The sequence below is a fragment of the Pipistrellus kuhlii genome, unplaced genomic scaffold, assembly GCF_014108245.1.
Source record: "Pipistrellus kuhlii isolate mPipKuh1 unplaced genomic scaffold, mPipKuh1.p scaffold_m20_p_4, whole genome shotgun sequence".
NCBI lineage: Eukaryota > Metazoa > Chordata > Mammalia > Chiroptera > Vespertilionidae > Pipistrellus > Pipistrellus kuhlii.
In genome coordinates, this window is record NW_023425540.1 from 21,764,133 (window position 1) to 21,791,590 (window position 27,458).

General features: G+C 42.8%; 1 protein-coding gene across 1 annotated transcript in view; it reads left to right on the top strand.

Annotated features, from left to right (window-relative positions):
• The window catches only part of PDZD2 (PDZ domain containing 2), a 310,856-nt gene that overhangs the window by 111,167 nt on the left and 172,231 nt on the right, over positions 1-27,458 (top strand). The window contains exon 3 of the mRNA XM_045571556.1: positions 556-1,382. Within this exon, the coding sequence (XP_045427512.1) occupies positions 907-1,382 (476 nt within the window). The 5' untranslated portion in view covers positions 556-906. The remainder of the gene's footprint in view (positions 1-555; positions 1,383-27,458) is intronic.

Here is a 27,458-nt window from a genome sequence, read left to right on the forward strand (position 1 = left end):
ACTGGTGCTGTCCTCGGGCCGTGCCTGAGTCTCTCTGTGCGGTTGATTGCTGTTGCTCCTCTCGGTAGCATTGTAAGAACATAGTTCTGGAATGGAGAGCCTCCCCATGTCTGCAGTTGGACAGGTCAAGGCAAATGGAGATAGATTTCAACTTCCTAGGAATATAATAAGGTCTTCAATGTTTCCAGAACCCCTCTACGATCTTCTATGGAGTCTTATCCCACATCCTCCTGTTGGATGTGAGCTTGGTGGGGGTTGTCCTGGCAAAAGTCATCTCATTTCCACGCTGGTCAGGGAAACTTTCTGGAGAAGGCCAATGTTCCAGGGATGTCTGGAAGGGAAGGGGGTGTGTATGTTTGCGTGTCTGTCTGTCTGCCTATCTGTGTGTGTGTGTATACTGCGCGGAGGGAGCCGAGCTGGGGCGATGGGGAGCTGCGTTCAGGCTTCTGGCTCAGAAAGCAAACATTGCCTTCAGCCATACAAGAGGCCTTGTGTTCTGTGTGAGAAGGCTCACTGTTGTGACTGGAAGGAATTTTTTGTTTTTTCCTCTTCCAGGTGTGAATGAATCCGGGGGAGGCCACGCTGCCGCCCATGAAGGGCTTTCCCATTGCTGGGCCTTTTGCACAGGCCCTGCTGTGATGTGAACCAAGCAGAGACCTGTCGCAGGCTTCCTTCTGTCCCTCGCTGAGCACCACGGCTGCAAAGATCATCCCACTGTCAGTGTGTGTGTCCTGTCTTCCCCTTGTCACGGCAAACAGCCCCGTCTCCAGCAGGCGCCCCTCGTCTGCCAGCCTGAACATGACCCCAACTGATGACAGCCAGGGTCCCCAGGGGATGTGGGGCCCCGCGGGGGCCGGCCCCCAGGAGCAGGTCCTCTCATGATGCTGGTGTCCGGGAGTGAGCGCCATGCCCATCACCCAGGACAACGCGGTGCTGCACCTGCCCCTGCTCTGCCGGTGGCTGGACAACAGCCTGCGGGAGGGCGGGGCGGGCCCGGAGCAGCGGCTGTGCCAGGCGGCCATCCAGAAGCTGCGCGAGTACATCCAGCTGAACTTCGCGGTGGACGAGAGCGCGGTGCCCCCTGACCGCAGCCCCCCGGGCATGGAGATCTGCACCGTGTACCTCACCAAGGAGCTGGGGGACGCGGAGACGGTGGGCCTCAGTTTCGGGAACATCCCTGTGTTCGGGGACTACGGGGAAAAGCGCAGGGGGGGCAAGAAGAGGAAGACCCACCAGGGCCCCGTGCTGGACGTGGGCTGCATCTGGGTGACCGAGCTGAGGAAGAACAGCCCGGCAGGGAAGAGCGGGAAGGTCCGGCTGCGAGACGAGATCCTCTCCCTGAATGGGCAGCTGATGGTCGGTGTGGATGTCACTGGGGCCAGGTAAGTGGCAGGGTTTCCTTCAACACTGAGTGTTTGCACATGCCTTAGTAGGTGTTGTCCTAAAATGTGGCGAGCAGGAATTAGGGTTCTGTAGAGAGCCCACATCAGCCAGCGGTTCTCCTCGATTCACCCTTGCAATTAGCAGATGTCAGGGGTCAGCACACCAACTTCCCACCGACCTGCTAACATGAGAAATCACCCATACTATATTACTTACGATTATAATATAAGGTGAGCTGTTGGGCAATTCATTTTGTTCCTTCTCTTGAGTTCAAATTTGAATTCAGAACTATCTTAGGTGATGTTATGGGTTGAACTGTGTCACCCCAAATCTTTTATTTAGACTTTGAAAAAGTCCTAATCCCTGGTACCTCCAAACATGGCCTTACTTGGAAAGAAGGCCATTGCCAACCTAATTACTTAACATGAGGCCAGGTGGTAGAGGATTGGCCCCAATCCAATACAGTGTCCTTATTAAAAGGGCAAAGACACTCTCACAGGAGATGTGTGAAGATAGGAGTTACTGCTGCCACAAGTGTAGCAACACTGATGCTGTTCCACATCCTTTAGTGGATGAGATAAGATGATTGATATAATGTACTGACTAGGCATCTGGCACATGGTAGATTCCTATCAAAGATGGCTTTTTAAAAATATATATGTTTTTATGGATTTCAGAAAGAGAGATAGAAACATCAGTGATGAGAGAGAATCACTGATTGGCTACTTCCTGCGTGTCCCTCACTGGGGATCGAGCTCGCAACCCGGGCACGGGCCCTGGCCTGACCTCTTGGAAGCTGGGATCAGGGCCCGGAGTATATGATTCCCTGTCCCCTCACAGGGAGCATGGCTCCACCAACACCTGGATCTTGGACTTTTCGCTTCTAGGACTGAGACAATACATTTCTGTGGCTTCCCCCACTCAGTTTGTGGTACTTTTCTATGGCAGCCTTAGGACACTAATACACAGAGGTTTTTGGCCCTGTCACCTGTGGCTAGTTAGTTTTTCTGTCAGTTCCCTGCCTGGTAAGAGTTACTCTGGAAACTAGAATCCTGTGAATGTTTTTGGGAGAGAACATTGAAAATTGTTGTGTGTGTGTGTTAGCTGTGGGAGGAGCAGGTGCAACATGTGGAAGATGAGGTCATGGTTTGTTTATTTTAAAAATTAGCTTAGGGTCAATTTGAAAAATTCTTCCCTGGGGATAGGACAGAATTCATAGCCATGGGTTTGGCATCCTTCTGGTCCCCAGAGCCAGTTCCAAAGTTAAATCTGTGCCTGTCCCCAAGCCATAGACCCATCCCTGCCCTGTCACTGGCAGAGACTCCTCAGGTCTGCAATTTGCTTCCAGGATCCCCCTGTAGCTCTGAAAGCCCCTCGTTTTTCGAATGGTAACTGCATCACTCTGGAGGGAACGTTCAGAGAACTTTTGGGGGTGGGGACGGATCCTATTATGATTGATAGCACATGCTCCATTTTGCAGGCATAGCTGGTAACACACAGAGCAACGTTTTTTGTTTGTGACTCTATCACCCCTACTCTGGAGAAGATTGGCCTTTCTAGAATGTTCTATTTACTTCTGTTTGGTGCAGGGAGAACTGGGGAGGCTTTTTTTATTTATTAGATCCTACAGACACTTTATAGCCTAGTCTCTCCTTCCCTCCCTCCCTCAGCTAGCTTTCTATAAGTACGCCCGCTCTGTTCCCTGAGGACAGAGTGCTCCAAATTGGTAACAAAATGTGGAATTAATTAGAACACAACCCACACACCAAAAACAAGTAGCCTTTTCTGAAAAGCAAAAGGGCCCATGTTTCACTGAAAATATATTTTTCAGGATGTGACCCTTGACTGGACTTGCTTGTGCGTTCATAAACTCGGGCAGAGGGCAGTGCAAAGAGCATGCCTCAGAGGGGCGGGTCTGACTCCCAGACCCACTTACTGGCCTTGAGAGGGGCAGGTTTCTCAGCTACGGAGGCTGATTCTCTTCCCCAACAGGGTCCTTTAGTGGATGAGATAAGATGGTTTATATAATGTACTGACTTGGCATCTGGCACATGGTAGATTTTCAATCAAAGGTGGCTTTTTAAAAATACATATGTTTTTATGGATTTCAGAAAGAGAGATAGAAACATCAGTGGTGAGAGAGAATCACTGATTGGCTGCTTCCTGCATGACCCCCACTGGGGATCGAGCTCGCAACCCAGGCATGGGCCATGGCCTAGAATCAAACCGTGACCTCCTGGTTCATGGGTTGCTGCTCAACCACTGAGCCACACAAGCCAGGCAATTTAACACCCAACCTCGTTAGCAATGTAACGGGGAAAAGGCCTTTGAGTTTGAGGGACAGAGAAGAGCTTCAAACCCTGGCAATGTACTGAGCAGGAGAGAATAATCTTCAACCCAGAAACAAAGCTGATGTTCCAATATTGAGCAACCAGTATGGCGTGGTAAGAAATGGAAAGAATGTCAGCACATGCAAGAACCGGTTCCTGGGCTGGCTGGAGGGCCCGGGGGCTCAGGGTGATTGGCCAACTGGTCTAGAAGCATTGCATACTGGGTGGACTAGCTGAAGATCAGCCCTGGCCAGAAGCAACCTTCAGCACAGTACCCACTGGCTTTAAACTGTGTAAAATTAAATTTAGGGTTGTTACAAGCTCAGGCCCTGGTAACCCATGGCAACCTTGAGTTCTATCTAGATTATAGCAGATTTTAAACCCAGTGTCAAGAGGCTGCTAGAAGGTGTTACTTGGAGAAATGACTGCAGGTGGTGAGGTAGGAGATGGAAGAAAGGAAGGATTGCCAATTATAGCTTTTTAATAGGGTCTGGGGCCAGTTAGCAGGAGGGTCCTGCCTACCTGCATATGCCCAAAGCCACCAGCGCTCTCTTCAGGGTGGAGGCTTTGCTGTCACTGTGGAAAGACTACCCCATTTCCGGTCATTTGCATGTAGTTATAGTAAGAAGTGGTCATCATGATGATCTGGAGATAAGTCAGGAAAGGGTAAATGATGTTTACGAGACCAGAGAAGCATGTAATACACTTTAGGAGGATTTCCATGACAAAAGGTTAAAGGGAAACCAGTTTCAGCATTTAAAATTCAATTATCTGGAAAACTCATCATGTGGAATGGCCCATTCCCCAAGTGTGCTGTGCAAACGAAGCGTGCAGGCCTTACGTATACGCCCACCGCATGCTACTCAGCCTGCACTCCCCACCGCAATTTCATTCCGCGCCTTCGTTTCTGGATGGAACCCCAGAGTTCATCCCAGTCCTGTCTTCTCATTGTCCGAGGAGGAAACTGGGGTCCCAGCAGGTGGTTTTTCAGGGTCCAGTTATCTTTTTTTAAGAATAGAGTGAGGACTAGAATTCAGGGCCTCTGACTCCACTCTTAAAAGTTTTTCTTCAACACTGCAAACAGTAACTAGTGAAATTAGGGTAGTTTGTGTGTTTTCTTAACAACTTACCGTTGACAGTAAAAACAAATAGAAAAATCAAGATTTTCTACATGTTCTCTTACATATTCTTTTATAACAAGGCTCTAAATGAATGGTGATGACATCTAAAACGTTTCTCCTCAACGAGAGTTTATCTAATAGCAGCTAAACATGTAGTCGATGGCCCTTGGCATGGACAGAGGGAGCTTGCTCTCCTCAGCTCTTCAGAGGATCTGCCGCCGACGTCTGCCCTCTTGTGGTTGAAGCTGAGCACAGTTCCGGAAAGTGCTGGGAGCTTGAGTCAAGTTTATCTCCTGTATGGGTTTCTCAACTGTGCTGTTAGGATGATGGGTTCCGCCTTCAGAGGTCTTTTAGAAAGGCAATACCTGAGCCACCCCTGAGCAGGAAGTCACTCAGGCACCATCTCCCTTCTCTGGGTGCTTGGAGTCATCATGTTGGCCTCAGGAGGTGCCCCATCCTGGTTCCCCCCAAGGCATCCTCTCCCGACGCTCACAGCCTTCAGGTCTCGTATAAAAAGATGAGTGGTTAGTCTGGTAAACCCACTGTGCTAAGATCTTCGTGATGGATGGTGGAGGGAAGTTCCAACTGCCCCAGTCCAACACAGGCCTCCGGAATCAGAAGGCCTTAAGAAAGTGTGAGTTGCCCTAGTCCAGTGATCGGCAAACTCATTAGTCAACAGAGCCACTTCTTCAAAATAGACTCGCTCAGGCCATGGTATTTTGTGGAAGAGCCACACTCAAGGGGCCAAAGAGCCACATGTGACTCGCGAGCCACAGTTTGCCGACCATGGCCCTTGCCAGTTTGGCTCAGTGGATAGAGAATTGACCTGAGGACTGAAGGGTCCCCGGTTTGATTCCCAGTCAAGGCATGTACCTTAGTTGCAGGCCTTTGTCAGAGCACATGCAGGAGGCAATCAATCAATGTGTCTCTCTCACATCAATGTTTCTCTCTCTCTCTGTGTCTCTCCCCTACCTTCCATTCTCTCTCTTAAAAATAAAAAAATAAAAAAAAATTTAGTAGCCAAGCAATATCAACCCCTATGCTGGCCAATGGGTGTATTCTTTCAGAAACCTGGCCACTTTGGCATACCCTCAGCGCCAGCCTGCAAGCAATGTGCAGAGCCACTTCCGGAATGGCTCCTCAGGGTCCACTCGTCCTGTGAGAGAAGAGATTACATAACAAGAGCCACTTCCAGGATTTAAACCGTGTTGAGGTTGTAGAGCTTCATCCACAGATGCTCTTTAATTTCATCCTAGTGACCTGCCTCACCTCCAGTCCCCCCATCAGAGCCACCGCTGGTGACTGACCAGCCTTGGACAATGCAAAACACAAATATCCCACTTCAGACACTCGCTTTGGAACTTTTCGCACTGCTTTTGTAAATTGTAATTCTAAACCATAAATAGAAAAAAGACTAAAGCATCTTAATGTGATTATAGCGTTACAGGCCTGACTTCATACCCTTCTCTCTGGGGGCACTCCTGGACCATTTTCAGGAATCTTGACTTCTATTTCTATTTTTTTTTTTTTATGTCCAGGTGTTAAATTAAGTGCTAAGCATTTTCACTCTCTTGTTTTGAGAACCAGATACTCTCGAATGACTTTTGAGTTTTTCTTTCCCAAAAGGCCATTGAGTTCCAAGTGCTGGCCCTCACCCCTATCTGTCTTCTTAAGCAGAGGCAGGTAACTTCACCGACTGGCCCCACTGGCCCCAATGAACCTGTTGGCCAAGCACAGAGGCTAAAATACTTGAATTCCTGTCTTTTGGTATTTGACCAAGGGTTGCTGCCTCCTCCTAGCGGGGCATAAAATCTGTTATTTTCAGGACAGAAGTATGTATACACGTGCATATCTCTCATGCAATTTACAGTTTACAATGGGTTTTAAACAGTTATATAGATTTCTTCTTTGAAATATGATCCTCTTCCAAAATTTTTGAGGGTGTGAGTTTCAGCACTACTATATATAAAATGGTAATGGAGGTGTGACTACTGGTGGCTTTTTTGGATGACAGGGTTTAGCAATGTAGAAATGTACAGAGCAACACTCAAAAATGTGAATTTCTGGGTGGTTTTTTTTTTTTAATCTCTCAGCCACAGAAACCTGGGTATGGGGCGCTCAGCAGTGGTCTAGTAGCTGAGTCATCCCACAGTTACCTTATTCAGGGCTTCTTCACCAGAGAAAGGATGGCTCTATCACTTACAATGTATTTTGGACTTAAATTTAGCCATTGCTTTTTGGGGGCTGGAAGGGAGTTGGAGGGCTGTGCTATTTCCATATGTCTGCTCAGCCCTTTAGGCTGAACTTGAAGGCTATTCCATTTCAGTGGGCTGGGATTTATTGAGAAACTTTTTGATTTGGGGATCACAGATATGTTTTCACAAATATTCCTGAAGGAGGCCTGAGCCATTACAGGGGGAAGGGAAGTGGTGTCCTTTTTAACAATTCAAGCTCCAGGAAGTACAAGTCTCTGTCCGGTTGCATGGCAGGTCTTGAAGATTTTCCCTGACTCGAGGGTTTTATTCGTCCAGATGTCCATTCCTGTGAAGTCCTCGTCTGACCCAGCAGAATGGGCAGGGAGGACTTAAATGGCAGCCAAAGGAAATGGTTCATGCTCTAGAACAGTGATTTTCAACCTTTTCCATCTCATGGCACACATAAAGCAATCGCTAAAATTCTGCAGCTCACCAAAAAATATATTGTTGTATTTGCTGATCTGACAAAAAAGAGGTATAATTTTGATTCATTCACACTGGATGGCTATTGTTGTGTTGGCTGTTGTCCTTTTTATTTTTATTTTTATTTGACAATCTAAGGGAGAGAGGTCAGTGCCCCTGACTACATAGTCAGGTATTGCATGTTTCAAACATTCCTGTGGCACATGTATTAAATATTGCTGTCCTAGAAAGTTTGTTGTCCACGTAAGAAGCCCAAAAAGATACAGAAGGTAAAGGGGGAAAGTTATTAACATCCAAGACATTTTTTAATCTTAAAAAAATAGGAAATTGAGTTTGATTAATATTTTAAATATGTTTTTATTTATTTTAGAGAGAGAAGAAAGGAGAGAGGTAAGTAGAAAGGTCAGTGAGAGAGAAGCATTGATTGGCTGCCTCCTGCACGCCCCCTCCTGGAGATGGAGCCTGCAACCAGTGCCCTGACCAGTAATCTAACCAGTGACCTCTTGGTTCATGGGCAGACACTCAACCAGCTGGACAGCTTGGCTAACATTTTAGTTATGGATCAACACTGGTGTCCTTACTCTGTGCCCAATACCCTGTATGGTATGTGACATGTCCTACAGGAAGAAGGGGCAACCCATCAAGGCCCCTCCCTGGTTAGTTTTTTACTTATTTCATGTAGCCTTACTTAGTGAAGTAGGTTTATGGATTAAATTCTTCATTTTAACTAAATTGATCTTTACCAAATGGACAGATGAACTACAATAAAATTCTTGAGGGGAATAAAAGAGGATCATTATATATTATTGTATTAATAATGTTAATTATATATTAACTAGGAGCCCAGTGCATGAATTTGTGCACCTTGAAAAGAACTGTGGGCTAAGAGGCTGCAGTGGGCACAAGGATGGGTCTTGGCCCATCCTCTGTGCCCCCACCCAACCTCTCCCGCCATTCCTCTCTCTCTAAAAACAATCAATTAAAAAAGAAAATAAAATCTAACTTTTGGGAACATGAATACAAATAGTTTTAAATGTTTGGCAAATGTTTAAAATTATTCAATATTAAATTTAGGCCAGAATTTTACTAAGTTAAATATTTAAGAGCCTATTTGGAATTTTTTTTTTACTTAATTGCTTAAGGCAAAAAAATAATATACCATTAGGAAATCACATATTCTTCCTCCTGTGGTGAAAACAGCTAAAATGATGCATGGAAAACTATATAGCTACAAAATAAAATGCTCAATTTTGTCGGCAAATTCTGCTAGAAGATGCATAGAAACATTGTTGGGATTTTAAAGAAACAGCATGCAGTGTGGGAGGTTTGCTAGGAAATTGGAGGAAAGTACTGCTGCTTCTCACATGTTCCAAATAAGGGTACAGCAGGTCCTTGAACAACGTTATTTCCTTCAAGTTCATTTCATTATAATATTGATGAGATGCTAGAGCAACTTACCTCCTATTACATCCATTAGCCTCTGGTTAAACTGGTTTTATTACACATCAGTTTGCTTCAAGTCCCAGGACCTGTGGATGACGTAAACTGAGGACTTTTCTTTTTCTTTTAAATTTCAGAGAGGGAGATAGAGATAGAAACATCAATGATGAAAGAGAAGAGAATCATTGATCAGCTGCCTCCTGCCTGCCTACACTGGAGATTGAGCCCCCTACTTAGGCATGTGCCCTGATCAGAAATAAAACCGTGACCTTCTGGTTCATAAGTCAATGCTCAACCACTGGGCCATGCTGGCTGGGCTGAAGACTTTTTTTTTTTTATTTATAGGGATGGTTTATTTGAAGAAATATTACAACATATAAAAACTACATAAAGACTCAATTTCCAGTCACAGAGTGGTAGATTTGATACAATGCATAATGAAAATTTTTTTTTTTTTTAAAAACCTTTTAAATGCACAAAGTACTACCCAATTTGTTCACTAAGTCATTAGTTACTAAGCAAACCTTATAGAACAACTTCATGTCAGCCAGGGCCACTACTTAATTCTGTTTCAATAACGCAACCGAACACCTATCTGTGAGTCACTAAAGGAAAGAGATACCAGAACAGATATATTTTCAAAGGTCTGATGACTTGGCTACTTAAAAGAATGCTTTAGGGGAAAACTAAGATAACAGCTGATTTGACTAGAATAAAAAAGAATTCAGAGTAGTTTACACAAGTAGCCCAAACATGAAATTGATTCGCCTTATTGGCCCAAGGCAAGATGATACAGCAAAAACAAAAAAAACCCCTAAAGACAGATATGCCAAAAATACTAAAGAATGTCATCAGAATGGTTAATTTTATAAAAAAAATAAGGCCTTTACAATTAGTAGAGCCCTGGCCAGGTGACTCAGTTGATTGGAGCATCGTCCTCTACCCAGAAAGGTTTCGTGTTTGCTTCCCCAGTCAGGGCACATTCCTAGGTTGCAGGTTTGATCCCCAGTTTGGGTATGTACAGGAAGCAACTTATCAATGTTTCTCTCATCACTGTTTCTCTTTCTCTGCCCTTTCCTTTCTCTCTAAAATCAATAAACATACCCTCTGGTAAGGATTAAAAAATTAGAATTTTTACTACGTAGTAAGATGAGATATGATCATGAAAATGTTACAGTTTGGAGGTCTGATGTTTATCTTAAAGCCCAGCACTTAGTAGAGGAATCGAACTTAGAGGGTGAGTGCACTTTTTCCTTCTACTGAAAGAGAAGTGTTTTCCTTTGTCCACCTTGTGTATGAAGACAAGTGGTTTTCAGCGACCTGCTTTCTGGAGGTCATCAAGAAAAACACGCACACATAACCTGTGTCTCCCAGGTAAAGATGGATGATGTAACAACAAATAAGAAGGTGATTACTATTTGAAAGAAACTCATGCTATGGAAAGAGCATTTTCAAAACAGACTTTTGGAAATGTTCCCATATGTATGTGATTTTTTTTTTTATATAAATATGCTGTTTGTCAACAAAACATTTCTCAGTAATATTTGGAACCTTGAGGACAAAATTTTCTAATTTCTAAATCTTCCAAAGAATTTTTGATAATTTATACATTAAAAATCATTTTAAAAGAGTGCATTTCAATGCCTTCTCTAGAAAAACTCAACCAAGTTGAAAGTTAACAAAATTTCAACCAAAACCTTGCGCAAGCGGTGGATGGAGTTGGAAAATAAATACTATGTGTTATGGTTGACTAAATGCTGCCACTGATAAGCTTCTTCCATTTGGACCCACCTATCCTTGTGAGATGTCTTTAGCTATGGCAGACCTTAAGACCAACATCCATGTACTTTGAACTTTAAGTCATACTTATGTAGTATTACATTCCAAAGTCTTAAACCAGGTTTTTAAAAACCTTGATGCATATTTAACAGCATAGCTTTTCCTAAAAATAATATTCACTGAGTGTTATTTTTTATTAAAGCACTTCAGGTTAAATATAGTTATTTTACATACCTTTTGCAGATGTTTTATAATGCATATACTATATAGTACAATGGTGCATACAGGCATTAAATAAATGTACATATATTGGAGGTGCATGCTCACTTTTTTTTTTTTAACTAAGAGGAATGAGAAATTAATATTTTTAGAGTAGTCATCAGTAGGTACAGAGGTTAGCCTTTCCTCCCTAAAGAAATGCCTAACTTGAGATTCTGGGGGTCTCGATGTTTCTCATCAGCCCTGTGCCCGCTATGGGCTCTCCGGAGGGCTGGTGTCCTTGGGCTCTGCTAGCTGGACCTTCTTACTAAGCTCTTTCAGTTCCTCCTCAGGTGTTTTCCAGGTGGCCGCCGGGTTCCCACCGTGGAGTGTCCTGCCTGGCCGCCCTACCAAACACACACACATTGGCTCCTCCCTCCTCTCACTCCTGTCGCTAGCTGCCTGCTCCCTGGGTTGTTTAGGGAGCGCTCCTTGGCTCATTATTCTTCTACTTATTTATTCCAGAGCAACATTTTATAAAGCTATTAGTTTATTCCTCAGGCACCCAGGCCTAACCCGCACGCTAATCTTAAATTATTTCAGTGGGAACATTACAACAACATTGAAAATAGCATTTTAAAGGAAAGAATGGCTTGCGGTTCTACTACGCTAATTCTCAATTTAATTTTTCTATGTTAAGATCTAATCAATGACCATGCAAACCACTATACAGGCAGTCCTCGGGTTACGTCGGACTCGAGGTACATCGTTTTGTGGTTACATCGCCATCGCCCATCTGTACTATTGTAATAAAAGGGTAATTTGCTAATTAGACCAGGATGACCTTCGGGGAGACCTTCTGGATGTCCTTCTGGACAAAGCCATGGCAGAGGCGGTTAGGGGTGATCAGGCAGGCAGGGGAAGGCAATTGGGGGCAATCAGGCCAGCAGGAGAGGGCAGTTGGGTGTGAGCAGGTGAGCAGTTGGGAGCAAGAAGGCTGGCTGGGTAGGGAGTTGGGAGTGAGCAGGCCGGCAAGGTGGGGCAGTTGGGAACAAGCAGGCCAGTGGTGGTGGTGGTGAGGGGATGAGGGCCAGCAGGTCAGCGGGTGGGTGGGGGGGTAATTGGGGGCAAGCAAGCCAGTGGGAGGGCAATCAGGCCAATGGGGGAGGCAGTTGGGAGCGATCAGAACAGCAGGCACAGTGGTTAGGGGCAATCAGGCAAGCAGGCAGGTGAACTGTAAGGAGCCAGCAGTCCCAGATTGGAGAGGGTGCAGGCGGGCTTGAGGACACCCACCAACCCTTTCGTGCACCTCGCCACTAGTTTATTAAAAAAAAAAGTTATGTCATTTCAATGTATGTACATATATGCTTTATGTTTTTTATTATTTATTTATCAAAGTAAAGATCAGGAATTGTTATCTCTCTTTTATTTTATTTTTTACTGTTTCACTTCATTACTGCTGTGTATGTGCTCCATGTGAGTGACATAGGTGCATATGTAGGTGGGTTCCAACTTACGGTGAAAATCACGTAGTCACGTCTTAGGAACAAATCTCCGACTTAACCCAAAGACCTACTGTACTAATGCAACAGGCTTAATTTCATCTCATCTATGTTCATCTGCAGTATGTATATCTTAGACTACCTTTCTTAACAGTTATTTTTATTGGAAAGTAATGCATGCACGTGGCAAAGCATTTGAATATGACAGAAGGACAGTGACTGATATGTCTCCTCAATTCAGACCCCATTCTCTAGTCACTACCACCAACTGCATTGCAGGGCCCCAATCTGCTACTAGCATAGGGGTATCTTTCCAAGAATTCTCTAAGCATTATCAAGTTCTATGTGTAATTTCTCTTTTACACAGTTAAGAACACACTATTCACACTATTATGCATCTTAACTTTAAAAATAACTTAAAAACCTATCTTAAAGGCTGTTTCAAATCAGAAATATAGTTCATTTCTCTCATTCTTTTTAACACACCAAGGGTTCCAACATGATTTATTTAATTGATCACCAACTGATGGGCATCTTCTCATAACTAAAAACATTCTTCTACCAATTTTTATGATTACATTTTAAATTGATCTATAGAACTCAAAAAAATGTTAATGTAGCTGGCATTTATTTTGATGTAGTATAGTGGATAATATGTCTCTAAATATTTTTATTGCTCACAATATTACAGATGTCCCCCATTTTCACCCTCTTAGCTCCCATCCCACCAAGTTGCTATGTAATTATCCAAACACCATTTATTAATAACTAATTTTCCTTAATTAATTTTGAGGCTTGCTTTATTGTGATACACACTCACATACATACAGTTCTATCTTGGGGTGTTCTATTTTTGTTCTTCTATGTCTATTGTTTTTTAAAAATATATATTTTATTGATTTTTTCACAGAGAGGAAGGGAGAGGGATAGAGAGCTAGAAACACCGATGAGAGAGAAACATTGATCAGCTGCCTCCTGCACACCCCCCACTGGGGATGTGCCTGCAACCAAGGCACATGCCCTTGACCAGAATCGAACCCGGGACCCTTCAGTCCGCAGGCTGACGCTCTATCCACTGAGCCAAAACTGTCCCGGCTTCTATGTCTGTTGTTATGCACATCATCAGTATTTTGATCCTGTTGTAACTTCTCAGAGTACTAGCTCCCTCCTCCATGTCAGTGCTGAAATTTCTTCTAATGTTATTTGAAACTCTTACTCATTAATTTTCCAAATTATCTTGAGTCCTGGAGTTGAGTTTCTGAGGCGAACACTGTCCTTTCTGGTGTGGTCTATCTTTCAAGGCCCAGTTCAAATCCTTTTCCATGAAATCTTTTCTTCTCTCCCTCTTGAGAATGTCTCTGACCTACACACACACACACACATCCCGTCTATTTCCATGGGCGTGGTCACCAGGATTCCCACCTGTACAGGTCCTCATAACCCCAGGACTGTGAACTTGTCAAATTTCCCCCAGGATCAGACTGTCATCAGACACAGTTGACTTTAAGAAAGGGAGGTTGTCTGGGTGGGCCTGACCTAACCACCTGAGCCCTTTAAAGGCAGTTGTTTTATCTGGCTGGTAGCAGAAGGAGCGGTCAGGGGCACGTGATCCAGCTGGCCTGGAGGAAAGCAGACATCCACACTGTAAACTGGTGGTGGAAAGCTGCAACCTCTAGGAATTGAGAGCAATCTTGAGTTGACATCTGGCAGGAAAATGGGAAGCTCAGCTCTAAAACAGCAAAGAACTGAACTTGACAACAACCAGTGAGCTTGGAAAAGGTCCACCAGCCCCAGCCAACCTCTTGATATCAATCTTTCTTAATATATTTTTATTGATTTCAGATAGGAGGGAGAGGTAGGGAGAGATAGAAACATCAATGAAGAGAGAGAGTCATTCATCAGCCGACTCTGACAAGCCCCCTATTGATTACTAGCCTGAAGCCCAGGCATGTGCCCTGACCGGGAATCCAACCGTGATCTGGTTCATAGGTCCTTGCTCAACCACTGAGCCACACGAGCCAGGCTTGATGTCAGTCTTAAGAAACACTAAGCAGCGAGCCCTGCCTGGTGGTGCTGTACACCTGACCTACAGAACCGGGAGTTCCTAGAAGCTCCAAAGCCTCTTCACTGGTGGCAATCTCTTACACAGCAGCAGAAAAGGAATAGTGTCAGCACGGGATTTAGTACGTTAGTCCTTCTCAGGTCACTTACTAGCATTTCACAGGAAATCTTGTCTCCTGCGATCAGATTATAGACTCGCTGAAAATAAGGCTAAATCTTGTGTCTCTTCTGCATCACCATGGTCTACCTTGCCCCTGGGTCAGGGAGGGGCTGATGGTTAACTGGTAGGTTTAGAATCGCACTGACTTGGCTTAAATCTTGGCTTAGCTTCTCTACATCTTGATTCCCTCATTTTTAAAATGGGAATAAAATGCATCAGATTAATTACTGGAACAAATACAATGATTGTTAGCAGCAGTTAGTTACTTCTGAAGGTGAGACATGCTAATCAGGTTATGAGGAGTAAATGGAAAGATGGTTAGGAAACTCTTTAATAAAGGTCATGGTACATGGCAAACTGTAAATATTGGCTTATTGCTATTAATAAAACAGACTCTTTGAAGTGCTTCCTACAGTTCTGTATGCTCTATCTGTGCTAAATTTGTACCATGTGACCCTGACTCTAGCTTCCTCCCTCTACACTCCCACACATCTATACCTCCACCCACAGGCCATCCACCAGGGGTGGATAAACTAAATCCAGCCAGTGGACTGGACTGGTAATCGGTTTTGTCTCTTGGGAATTTGGAACCAGGCCAGCGAGAGACCAAGCTGCGGAGCTGCTTGAGATGAGCTGAAAGGTTGGGAGTCATGTCCAGAGAGCCAGAGCCACATACCTAAAGTTACCGAGGGCAGACATCAAGAGGAAGCTGGTCCCTTTAGAAGAACACAGAAAGGACATGCAGGGAGGAGCAGGGCTGAGAGACAGTGTCCCAAGAGACAGAGGGACTGGACAACAGCTTTCAAGGGCTCGGGGGCCTGTGGTTCCCAGCCTTAGTTCCCACGGCACCTAACCGGACTTGTTTTCTCGAGATTTCCATGTCCTCGTAAAATATCCCTTGCAAACAAATAAGTTCTTGCCATCCCTGACTAGTTTAGCTCGGTGGATCAAGTGTTGGTCTGTGGACTGAAGGGTCCCAGTTTCGATTCCAGTGAAGGACGCATGTCTGAGTTGCGGGCTTGGTCAGTAGTGGGAGTGCAAGAGACAGTCGACCAATGATTCTCTCTCATTGATGTTTCTAGCTCTTCCTCTCCCTTTCTCTCTGAAATCAATAAAATATATATATATATTTTTAAAGAAGTAAGTTCTGGACAAAGGCAGCTAATGGGTGTCAAATCAGTGAGGTCCTACTGAGTTCTAGAACACCAAATTTGAGAGCTGACTCACATCACGTAAAAAAAAAAAAAAAAAAAAAAAAAAAATATATATATATATATATATATATATATATATATATATATATATATATATATAAATTGTGTCTCTCTGGTCTTTTTCAACTTTCAATTGTCAGCACAATTGATTCCCAGTGACCTCTGGAGGGCACTATTCAGTTAAGTTTATTCCACACTGGTGCACCCTGTAAGGGAATAGCTGTTAAGGAAAGGATGTTTGGAATAAACAATGTTCTAGCCACTATGCTGATTGCTTTACATAAGTTATGTCTTAATCACAATTTCCCCAGCAATTGTAGATTATTCTCTAGCACTGTAACTTGTTTCTTATACAGATGTCAAACAAAATGAAAGCTTTTTACTTTTTTCCTCTTGTAATGAAGATTTGGCTCATTGGGATGGGAACCAGTTCAAATTCTGTCGCCCCTTCTCTACTTTTTGTACCTGGACACAATTTACTTTCTTATGGGCATGCACTCCTTTTAAATTGGGAAGACAAAGAATTAAATATGCCCATGTTAGAGGGGAATGTATTTGGTTGACATGGGAATATATTACTTGTTTTCCTCTTCTTTCCTAGCAGTGAGGTATTTCCTGTCTCATACCTGTTACTCCAGGTAATTATGTTTCCAGTCAGGCTGGTGGCTGCTAAGGAGTGGGAGCTGTGGAAGGGCAAGGAGTTATTGCTTTTCTCTAGCCAGCTCAGTGCCACCAAGTTGGGAGGGTAGGGGTGAGGTTTCAGATCTTGTCAGGGCCTTTTGGGAGGTCTGAAAACAACTATTGGCCCATCTACATTTTTCTTTACAAGATGTTTGAAAAACCTATTGATTAGATGTTAATAATTAGATTATTTATCAAATATCCATGTGAACCATGTGCATTACAGTTTCTCAGTTAATTCTTACAACCTTATGGTGTAAAAGGTAAGTATTATGTCCATTTAGACATGAGGAAATTTGGGCTGAGAAAGATTAGGTAAACACACCTGCGAAGGAACAGAGCCTGGAACTGAGTCCAGGTTTACCTGCCTCCAAGATCTGAGTTCTTTTTGCTAGGATGCTCTGTCAGTTTATAACCGTATCACACATAGAATGTCTGTCCCAATAGAGAGCATCTTCAACCAAAATAGACAGCATGCCTATTGCCTGGTAAAGAGTGTACAGTAATAATTCTATAAGCTTCCATCCTGGCCATCCTTCCAAAAAGAAGCCCCATACCCATCATCAGTCATTTCCCATTTGTCCCTTCTCCTAGTCACTGGAAACCTCTAATCTATTTCCTGACTAGAGAGATCGGACCATTGTAGACATTTCAATATGAAGGGTTTTATGACTGGCTTCTTTTACTTAGCATAATGCCCTCAGTGTTTACCTATGTTGTAGCATGTTTCAGAAATGGCCAATTAGTACTCCATAATATGGATATACCACATTTGTTTAACCATCCATCAATTGATAGACATTTGGGTCATTTTCACTTTTTAAAAAATATATTTTTTTATTGATTTCAGAGAGGAAGGGTGAGGGAGAGAAAGATAGAAATTTCAACGATGAGAGAGAATCATTGATCAGCTGCCTCCTGCATGCCCCCTACTGGGGATCAAGCCCAAAACTTGGGCATGTGCCTTGACTGGAATCAAACCTGGAACCTTTCTGTCCACAGGCTGACACTCTAGCCACTGAGCCAAACCAGCTAGGGCTTCACTTTTTTACTAATACAAATAATGTGAACATTGGTGTACAAGTTTTTGTGTGGACATATGTTTTCAGTTCTCTTGGGTGTATGCCTAGGAATAGAACTGATGGTCATATGGTAACTCTATGCATAACTTTTTGAGGAACTGCCAAACTATGTTCCAAAAGGGCTGTACCATTTTACTTTCGCACTGCAGTTTATGAAGGTTCTAATTTCTCTGCATTCTCACCAACACTTATTATCCTTATTACTACAGCCATCCAGTCGATGTGACGTGGTATTTCACTGTGGTTTTGATTTGTATTTCCTGATGACTAATGATGTTGAGCATCTTTTCTTGTGCTTTTGGCTACTTGTGTATCTTTGGAAAATGTCTGTTTAGATTTGTTACACATTTTAGGATTATGTCAGTTCCTTTGCTGTTGTAGTTGTACAAGTTCTTTATATATTCTAAATACAAGCCCCTTATTGAATATATGATTTGCAAATATTTTCTCAGGTAGCTGAAGATGTTAAACAGTTGTCACTGATTGTTTTTAACAAATTACATAGGGATTGGGCTGTTCTTGCAGAGTCAGCTCTGAATCAAATCAAATAAAGGTAAGTCCTGAAAATGGAGCTTTTCAGAAAGCCACCAGATAGGACAAATACTGAGTTCTCTGGGAGTAGGGTTTTTGAGAACCTCCAAACTTATTCAGACCCATTGACAGCTAGGCTACTTGTTTATAGTTGTGAGGCTGTTGGTTTTCAAGGCCATGTGGAGATGGGGAGACAGGGATAGTAATAGTGTAAGTTAAAATGCCACTAAATCCCAACCATTTTTCTTGAATAAGTGCTTTTTAGACTACTTCAAGCTTTTAGTTACTAATTTCCAGAGTTCTGAAAAAGTTGCTTTTGATCATTTTTTCCCCACTGTTCTTGTTGCTTTTATGAAGGAATGGATTTTTGGAAGTCTTCATTCTATCATTCCAGAAGTACCCTCCAATAAACTTTTTAAAAAGTATAGCACACATATGCCCTGGCTAGGTGGCTCAGTTGGTTGGAGTATCATCCTATATGCTAGAAAGTTTTGGGTGGATTCCTGGTCAGGGCACATATGGAGGTGGCGGGTTTGATCTCTGGTCAGAATGTGTATAGGAGACAACCGATTGATGCCTGCCTCTCTCTCTGTCTCTCTCTCCCCCTCCCTTCCTTCCTCTCTCCCTCCCTCCCCCTCTCACTCTCTCTTCCTTCCTCTCTCTCTTTCTAAAAATCAATGAAAACATAGATGCGGGTTGAAAAATATATAACATACATAAAGAAAAAGGCATAAATTGTAAGTGTTCAGCTAGTGAATTTTTATATTAACTATAATCTAAATCAAGCAACAGAATTTTACTAGTACCAAAGAATCCTTCCTCATACCCTTTCCAGTTATTAACATGCCCCAATCAAAATAAAGTGTTATTATTACAAGATAATTTGCCTGTCTAATTACCATCATGGTTTTTTCCAACTCTGTGTTTGACTATAATTTTTTAAAATTCTCCCCAAACCACTCCCTTCATACATTTAATCTAATATCATTTTTTTCTTTATTTTACTTATTAGAATTATGGCTTTTAATTATTAACTTTTTAAGTTAATTAACCTATCTAGGGCACTACTTATTTCTGTCTAGCTACTCCTGCCTCCCAAAATTCTTCTATATATCATCACAACCATTCTCTCATCACTAAACCAGGCCCTGGACAGTTGGCTATAATTCTCCTCTATTCCTTTTTTTAAGACATGCAGACACACTTGATCACCAACATAAACATAGAAAGCTGGAATCTCTTCAGGATAGAACAAAGTGAGTTTTCATGGGACTTTTGCACAATATTCAAACATTTTGATTTGTACAGATTGAGGGAGATCCTCAGAGGCCTTTGGGAGAAAGAAGCATTATCTATTCGTGCAAATTTCTTTGTCTTTCCTGACCAAGTTTTTTTCCAGCTAGTAATTCAGACTCAGTATTTATATCCAAAGTTGCTCCTCTTGAGTAATTCCCCCAGTGGGAAAGCAAGGGGGATGAAGACCTTCCTTGGGACAATTTATGAGGTGTGGGGACCCAGCTCCCTTTTAGTGTTTTTCATTGTCATGGATCATTAGCCAATGGAAGAGGAGATGTTCTGATGGAGATTGAAACAAGATGTACTAAGTCATAGTGATAAGAACATTTAAGAGTAATTGCTTGGGAAGTGAAAAGGGTTCAGTGTGGTTGAATTTAATGGTATAAAGAATAACCAAGGGGCGAGAAAACCTGTGAGCTGAGAGAAAAGGTTGGTCAAAGATAAAGGACTTTTCTTGAAATAACTCATAAAAATGATTAAAAGCAATTCTGTCTTTATAAGGAAGTTTTCGTCATAGTAGAATACAAGAGTGCTTTAAAAGAGAACAGAGGTCAGATTTTTCAGAATCCAAACCAATGTATGTACATACACGTTTTTCTACAATACTTTTTTTCTTTATGAATGCGAGTAAAAAAGTGCATGCCAGGCCAGTATGGCTCAGTGGTTGAGTGTCAACCTATGAACTAGAAGGTCAGTTGATTCTCAGTCAGGGCACACGCTCAGTTGTGGGCTTGATCCCCAGTAAGGGGCATGCAGGAGGCAGCGGATTGATGATTCTCTCTCATCATTGATGTTTCTTATCTCTCACCCTTTCTCTCTGAAATTAATAAAAATATTTTTTTCAAAAAAGAATGTTTGACACACACACACACACACACACACACACACACACACACATATATATATATATATATATATATATATATATATATATGTATACTAATTGTATTTTTATTTATTTTAGAGAGGAAAGGAGATGGAGAGAGATAGAAACATCAATGATATAACTGATTGGCTACCTTCTGCACACCCCCTACTGGGAATCGAGCCCACAATCCAGGCATGTTCCACCGACTGGAATCAAACCCGGGACCCTTCTGGCCATAGGCTGATACTCTATCCACTGAGCCAGAACTGACCTATAGATTTTAAAAAGTGCAAAAAGTATGATCGTTCCTTCAAACAATAAAAATATGTTTAAAAATTAGAATTGCCATATGACCCTTCAATTTTATTTCTAAGGTATAGATAAAAAACAAAACAAACAAAAAAAAACAACCACACCAAAACTGTAAGCAGATTCTTTAACATATATTTGTCAGCCGGGTTTGTAGCAGCATTATTTATAATGGCCAAAAGGTGGGAATAACCCAATGCCCATTGATGAATGGATGAATAAACAAAATGTAGCATATACATGCAATAGAATAATGTTAAGCCTTAAAATGTGTGTGTTCACTAGGACTTCCAAGTACCACAGACTGGATGGCTTAAAGAAGAGAAACTTATTTTTGCACAATTCTAGAGGCAAGAATTTGTTATTAATAGGGGCAAAACTCCTGAAAAAGGCTTCCTCTTCCCCTTGACTCCTGGGTCTCCATGTCTGGAGCAGAATGTACCCCATTGGAGCAACTGAGCATGCACATTTCCCACCCCATTGCTAGCTAACCACCAATTCCCAAGCTTTAAGATATGGACTAGGGCATGCTTATACTCTTCATTTTAAAGTAATAGACCTTTTTTTTTTTTTTTTTAGCAAAAACAACCCCCCCCCCCCCCAAAAAAAAAGGGTTCCTGCAGTTTAACACAGCTGATTTTGTAACAACAAGGTATCAGCTTAAACATGAAATGACAAGAGTTTCTTGATTTATGGACATCTTCCAAAAGTTTTTTTGGACTATGCAACAGAAATAGAAGACAGAGAAGTGGCTCTAAGATGTGACCTAGCCCTAGCTGGTTTGGCTCAGTGACCAGAGGGTCAGCCTGCGGACTGAAGGGTCCCAGGTTCAATTCTGATCAAGAGCATGTACCTCAGTTGCAGGCTCTATCCCTGCAGGAGGCAACCAATCAATGTGTTTCTCTCACATTTATGTTTCTCCCTCTCTGTCTCTCCCCCCTCCTTTCCACTCTCTAAAAATCAATGGAAACATAGCCTTGGGTGAGGATTAACAACAAATAGATGTGGCTTCATGGTGACATCTTTGTGCATATCTTTCTGGTCCCCAGAACATTTTGTGGTCCTTATCTCTGGTGATTTTTTTCATTTTGATATTTCAAATGTAAAAGATGGTGGGCAGCCTCAGCTTGTGGAGGAAAAGAAAGTTTTGTGATTGGGAAATACATCTTTAAGAGATTCATTACATTCTGTTACTAGTTGCTGTAAGTAAGGAGTCTTCAAAAGGGAAAAACCAGAACTCTTCAGAATATTTGCTTTTCAGAAATGTCAGCTAGTATTTCATAACTGTAATATCCCAGGCAGGTGAACTCAACTCTCTCTGAGGCTAAGAAAGAACACTCTATGTGTTATAATCTAGAGCACATGTGTCAAACACAAGGCCCGCGGGCCAAATCCGTCCCGCCAGGCCTTGCAATGTGGCCCGCACCGCGCTGTCATCACTGCACTCCTCTGCGTTTCCATCACAATGACAGTTTATGACTGTTCAGTAAACCATTCGGCCCGCGATTTAGGCTGGATTTTAGATTTTGGCCCCTTCTCTGATTGAGTTCGACACCCCTAATCTAGAGCAAGACAATTAGAGTATTTCTATGCTTGACTCCTTCTAATTGGCACAATGCAAGGGCAATGCAGGAGAATGCTGGTCACTGATGTGTGGGCATCACTGATTTGATTGTTATCATGTGAGATCATTGCATATTAATATCCCTCAACTATCCTCTCCACCTTTCTTCTCCACGATGAGCTTCTCTCTATTTAAAGTTTCTAAAAGTTTGTCTTTTAGCCTCAGGAACCCTTCCTTGCTGACCAAGAATGAGGAGTTCATCTCGGAACAGTTACAGAAAGTAGGTCCTCTTGCCCTCCAGTGATTGCTAAAGCTGATGGTTAACATTTTATCATGGTACAGGGGGAAAATCAGAGCCTCGCAGTCTTGGGTTGGTATCTCTAACCAGAACAGCACATAATGAAAGCTCAATAAATGTTTGCTGAGTAAAATAAATGTTCCTTTTTAAAATGAGGGTCTTGGGTTTATGTATCTTCTGTGACTGGTCCTGCACCAGCCCCATTATTTCTGGCAGAAGCATCAGTCATTGAGAATGTAGTGTTCAACCCTAGTGGATCCAGATTTGGAATTTCTATAACTGTCCACCTGAAAATAAATAGAAGTATAATAGGTTATATGCTTTTCAGTTGCTGTGTTTGCAAAAAGACAGTGTGTGTTGGTGTTTCTCAACTTACCATATTTCATATGTTTTGAAATAGATTGAAAAGGATCCTTACAAAAAATAGCAAGCTGGTGGTATTTGAGTAAGCTTGTTTGAGTCTTTTATCTATAAACAAGTTATGTTTATTGTTTTTTTTGCAAGCAAACAAACAAACATGATTCTTGCAAATTTTCACAACTCAACCTAAATTCTTTCTCTTAAAAATCTCTCCTATCACTGTGGTGCTCTACTGATGAGTGTGGAAGTATAGACAAAGGCTTTTATGATCACCTCCAGAAATCCTGTTTGAGAGGGATCTCCTCTATCCAAGACTATTAAAATAAACCATGGCCCTGGCTGGTGTAGGTTAGTTGATTGAGTGTTGTCTCATGCACTGAAGGTTCTCTGGTTTGACTCCCAGTCAGGGCATATGCCCATATTATGGGTTCGATCCATGGTAGGGGTGTGTATAGGAGGCAACCGATCGATGTTTCTCATCTCTCTCTCTCTCTCTCTCTCTCTCTCTCTCTCTCTCTCTCTCTCTCTCTCCCCTCTCTCTCCCCCCCCTCTCCCTCCCCTCTCTCTCCCTCCCCCCCTCTCCCTCCCCCCCTCTCCCTTCCCTCCTTTCTCTCTCTCTATCTCTCTCTGTCTCTCTCTTTCTCTCTCTCTCAAATCAATTTAAACATGTATTAGTCTTACCTAGCCAGTGTGGCTCAGCAGTTGAGCCTTGACCCAGGAACTAAGAAGTCACTGGTTTGATTCCTGGTCAGGGCACATGCCCAGGTTGCAGGCTCAATCCCCAGTAGGAGATGTGTGTGAGGCAGCCAGTTGATGATGTTTCACTCTTATCAATCTTTCTGTCTCTCTATCTCTCTCTCTCTCTCTCCCTTTCTCTCTCTCTCAAAATCAATCAAGGGGGGGAAAATTTTAATGTGTTAGTCTTTTTAAAAATAAATCACTTTTGAAAGAAGAGGCAAGGTATACTTAAGTTGATTCTCAATAATAAGAATATATTGGAATAATAATCATCTGTATTATAATCTATATTCCAATAAGAATCTATATTGAAATTACAAACAGAATTCACATGCTGGGATCCCTTCCCTCAAAATTCAGACTCGCTATGTCTTTGGTGTGCAGTCTTGATGCCGAACTATTCCTGCCCTCTGAGGATGGATTTTACACTAGTAAAGGTTATAAAGAGAACGAGGCAGAGACCACATGCACATGTAGCCCGCAAACCCTGAAATACGTATCCTCTGATCCTTTACCAAGAGGGTTTGCAGGTTCCTGCCCTATGTGCTGGAGGTCAAATGTGCCCAGCCTCGCTCTGGGGTCTCCCTCTGGGGCCACTGCCCTGAGGACCGGAGTGTGAGGTGGAGGCTGTGGTGGGCTTGCTCTGGGTTAGCAGAACTAACTCAGCTTGGGCTTTGTTTCCCAAGTCGTCCTTGCACAGTGCTGGGTGTGTATGGGCTGCAGGAAGCCTGTGCACAAGATTTGCAAGCTTTGGAATTTGGAAGTGAAACAGCAGCTGTGTGCATGTGTAGCACAGACTGCAAAGGTTGGTATATAGCACTGGGCATCATTCTCTGGTCATTCATGTCTGGAGTGGCACCCCAGCTCTTCCCGGGTGCTCTCGCTCAGCTCCCCTGGCTCTCAAGCCAGAGTGTGTTCAGATCCATGGTGAAGGATGTCCGCTGTCAGCAAAACCATGCAAGTGGAAGCTGGGGCGGGAGATGGCCCTGGTCTTTCTTCTTGGGCCCCAGCTCATCCTTACACTTTCCCCTGGCCCTGGCTCTCCCTCGCTTGTGTATTTCTGTCCCAGTCACTCGCCTTCCTGACATTGGGGCCCCACCCCGGACAGACAAGCAACAGCCTATGTTCACCATTTGACACTTTATCTGGCCCCCACTTGTGTGAGGTCAAGTCTATAATGATATGCTTGTTCTAGTGGTTCTGCTTCTCTGCTTCTCTGACTGAAACAGTGGCTCAGAATAAAATGAGGGAGGCTACAGAAGTAGAAAGAAAAGCTGAAAAATAAAATGAAAGAATGATTGAGAATATATGGCGTCTTTTAATTCTGGAAACGTAGGTAAAATACACAAAATTCTGTCAAGGTCTTTAATCTGTAAATAAACAAAACAGTAGTAAAAATGATACTCCATATTTCCAGACTTGATAGACCCCAGGCATATTTTAAACTGGAAACCTGTGGAACTGGAAATGCTACCCAGAGAGCCTGGCATGAGTGAGCATGTATCTCCATTAGCCAGCATCCCAGCTCTCTGGAATCATAGCCTGGAAGACCCTGCTCACAAATTCCACTTTTCTACTTTGGTAAAATAAATAAATAAATAAATAAATAAATAAATAATAAAATGACCAGCCCTAACCGGTTTGGCTCAGTGGATAGAGCGTCAGACTGCAGACTGAAAGGTCCCAGGTTTGAGTCCAGTCAAGGACATGTACCTTGGTTGTGGGCACACCCCCTGTAGGAAGTGTGTGGGAGGCAGCTGATTGATGTTTCGCTCTCATCAATGTTTCTAACTCTCTATCCTTCTCCCTTCCTCTCTGTAAAAAAAAAATCAATTAAAAAAAAAAGGAAGAAAAAAATGACTAAAATTCCAACAGGTAAACAGCCATGCAAATGTGCAGGGGAGTTTCCTAAAACTTATCTGGAGGCATTGCTCTCTGCGATTAAATTAAATAGAACAAAGACAAACAAGGTGTCTCTCTTGTCTTCCCAGTCCTTGGTTTTCCACTAATTTAGTGATCTCGTGTCCATGTAAAGGTGGCTATAAGCGCTCCCTGCAACCTTCAAGTTACAGCCGGGGCATCTAGCCCAGCCAGATCATCCCAGGTGTGGGCCTCCCAAGTGGTGAGGTCTGTGACTAACTCAACCTGGACCCTTTGCTTAGTTGAGCTCCAAACCACTTGTTCACAGGAGAGCCTTTTATGGGTATCCTCCTCTTCCGAGCAATCTGTAATGGGAGGGAAGGGAGGACATGACCTCTGCCTCCCCCAGCCTCCCTGTTGGTTTCTGAGCACAGCTCCCTTCTGCCCTCCAATTCCCATGATCTGGGGGCCCCCTCGGAGCTCTCACCAGGAGGACACAGGGGCCTGGTCCTGGAGGGCCGGCGGCTCTCTCATGCTCCTCGAGCATTGTTCCCTAAGGTAGAAAAACAGGGAAAGGTCATCATTTTTTAGTTCCTTCGATTTGCTTTAGATTCCTTTATCCCTACACTGAGGTCATCTTTGAAGACTAACTCTGTTTACAGGGGACACGGAATCTTAATTTATCATCGCTCTTCTCCTTGAAGGAGACTTCAGCGTTCAGAGTAAACAGATGACGAATGTTTGTTTGGTGATCTTTCATCATTTTATCTTCTTTACTAATGGCCATAGAAGAAAGGAGTTTGCTCGCAAGTAATAAATAGTTGTGCAAAGGGGAAAGGGAGTAAAACAAAACAGAGTTTAAGAACTCATTGTGGTGTTAGAGAGCAAATAATTGGAGGGAAAAAATCTTTGGATTAATGTTGATGTTCAAATCATAAGCAGATTTAAGATTTAGAATTCAGATCTTCTGCCCAAAACACAGAGCTAATAGGAACCTGAGCTTTTAGGTGGCAGGAAAAAATCTGATTTTTATTTTCAAGAAGCTTCATTTTATTCTGAAGGTTTCTTTGATTGAAATGAAAACTTGAACATTTAATTGCAGTGGACCTTGAAAATGCCATGGCTATTGGCACACACACACCAAATGCTTCCAAGGAGTGGTCATTATACTAGTATATTTGAAGCCTCGTTTATTTTTTTTAAGCTAGTATTTTCTACCAAAGTGGAAAATACTTTAAATGATTAAGCAGTACATATTCTATTCAGTAAGGCATAAAGGAGCATCACCTGTAATCCCACCACCCCAAGGTGATCACTGCTCATATTTGGTGTATTTTCTTCTGAATTCAAGTCTAAAACTCACACATATACAAACTCACATACATACATACACACTCACACACACACCCCTACAAGAATGGTTTGGTTGGGCTACCTGATCCTGCCACTTAGGAAGTGTGTAACATTGGGCAATTTCTTAATCCCTCTAAGCCAAGGTTTCCCTCGCTGTAAAATGGAGAAAAGAAGAACAATCCCTAACTCATGAGATGACAGGAAAGGCTTATCACCTCGGCCTGCACACTGCAAGCAATCGACAGATGTGAACTATTATTAGTTTGTAACTCTCTCCAGTTACTTCAAAAAACAACATATAACTCACGAAGCTTTTTGCTAGCTTTGAAAAGCTACCGGTTCTCATTCATTTCATCCCTATTTTAGTGGGGATTTGCACATGTTTGAGCTCCCCGACACAAGTTAGATTCCTGAACCTGCAATTAGAGTCACTGTTAATAATAACGTGTACACATATTGCAGTCTTGTGCCAGCACTCTATACGCGCCAGCTCATTGACAGCTTGCAGCCACCTCTGCGAGGTAACTGTCACTCTCCCCAGTTATAGACAAGAGAATCCAACCCTACGCCTCCCTCTTCCCAATGGGCTGCTCACCTAACACGGCCCCATCCCAAATCCCAGCATATCCTTCTGGACATCCCAGGATGAGTC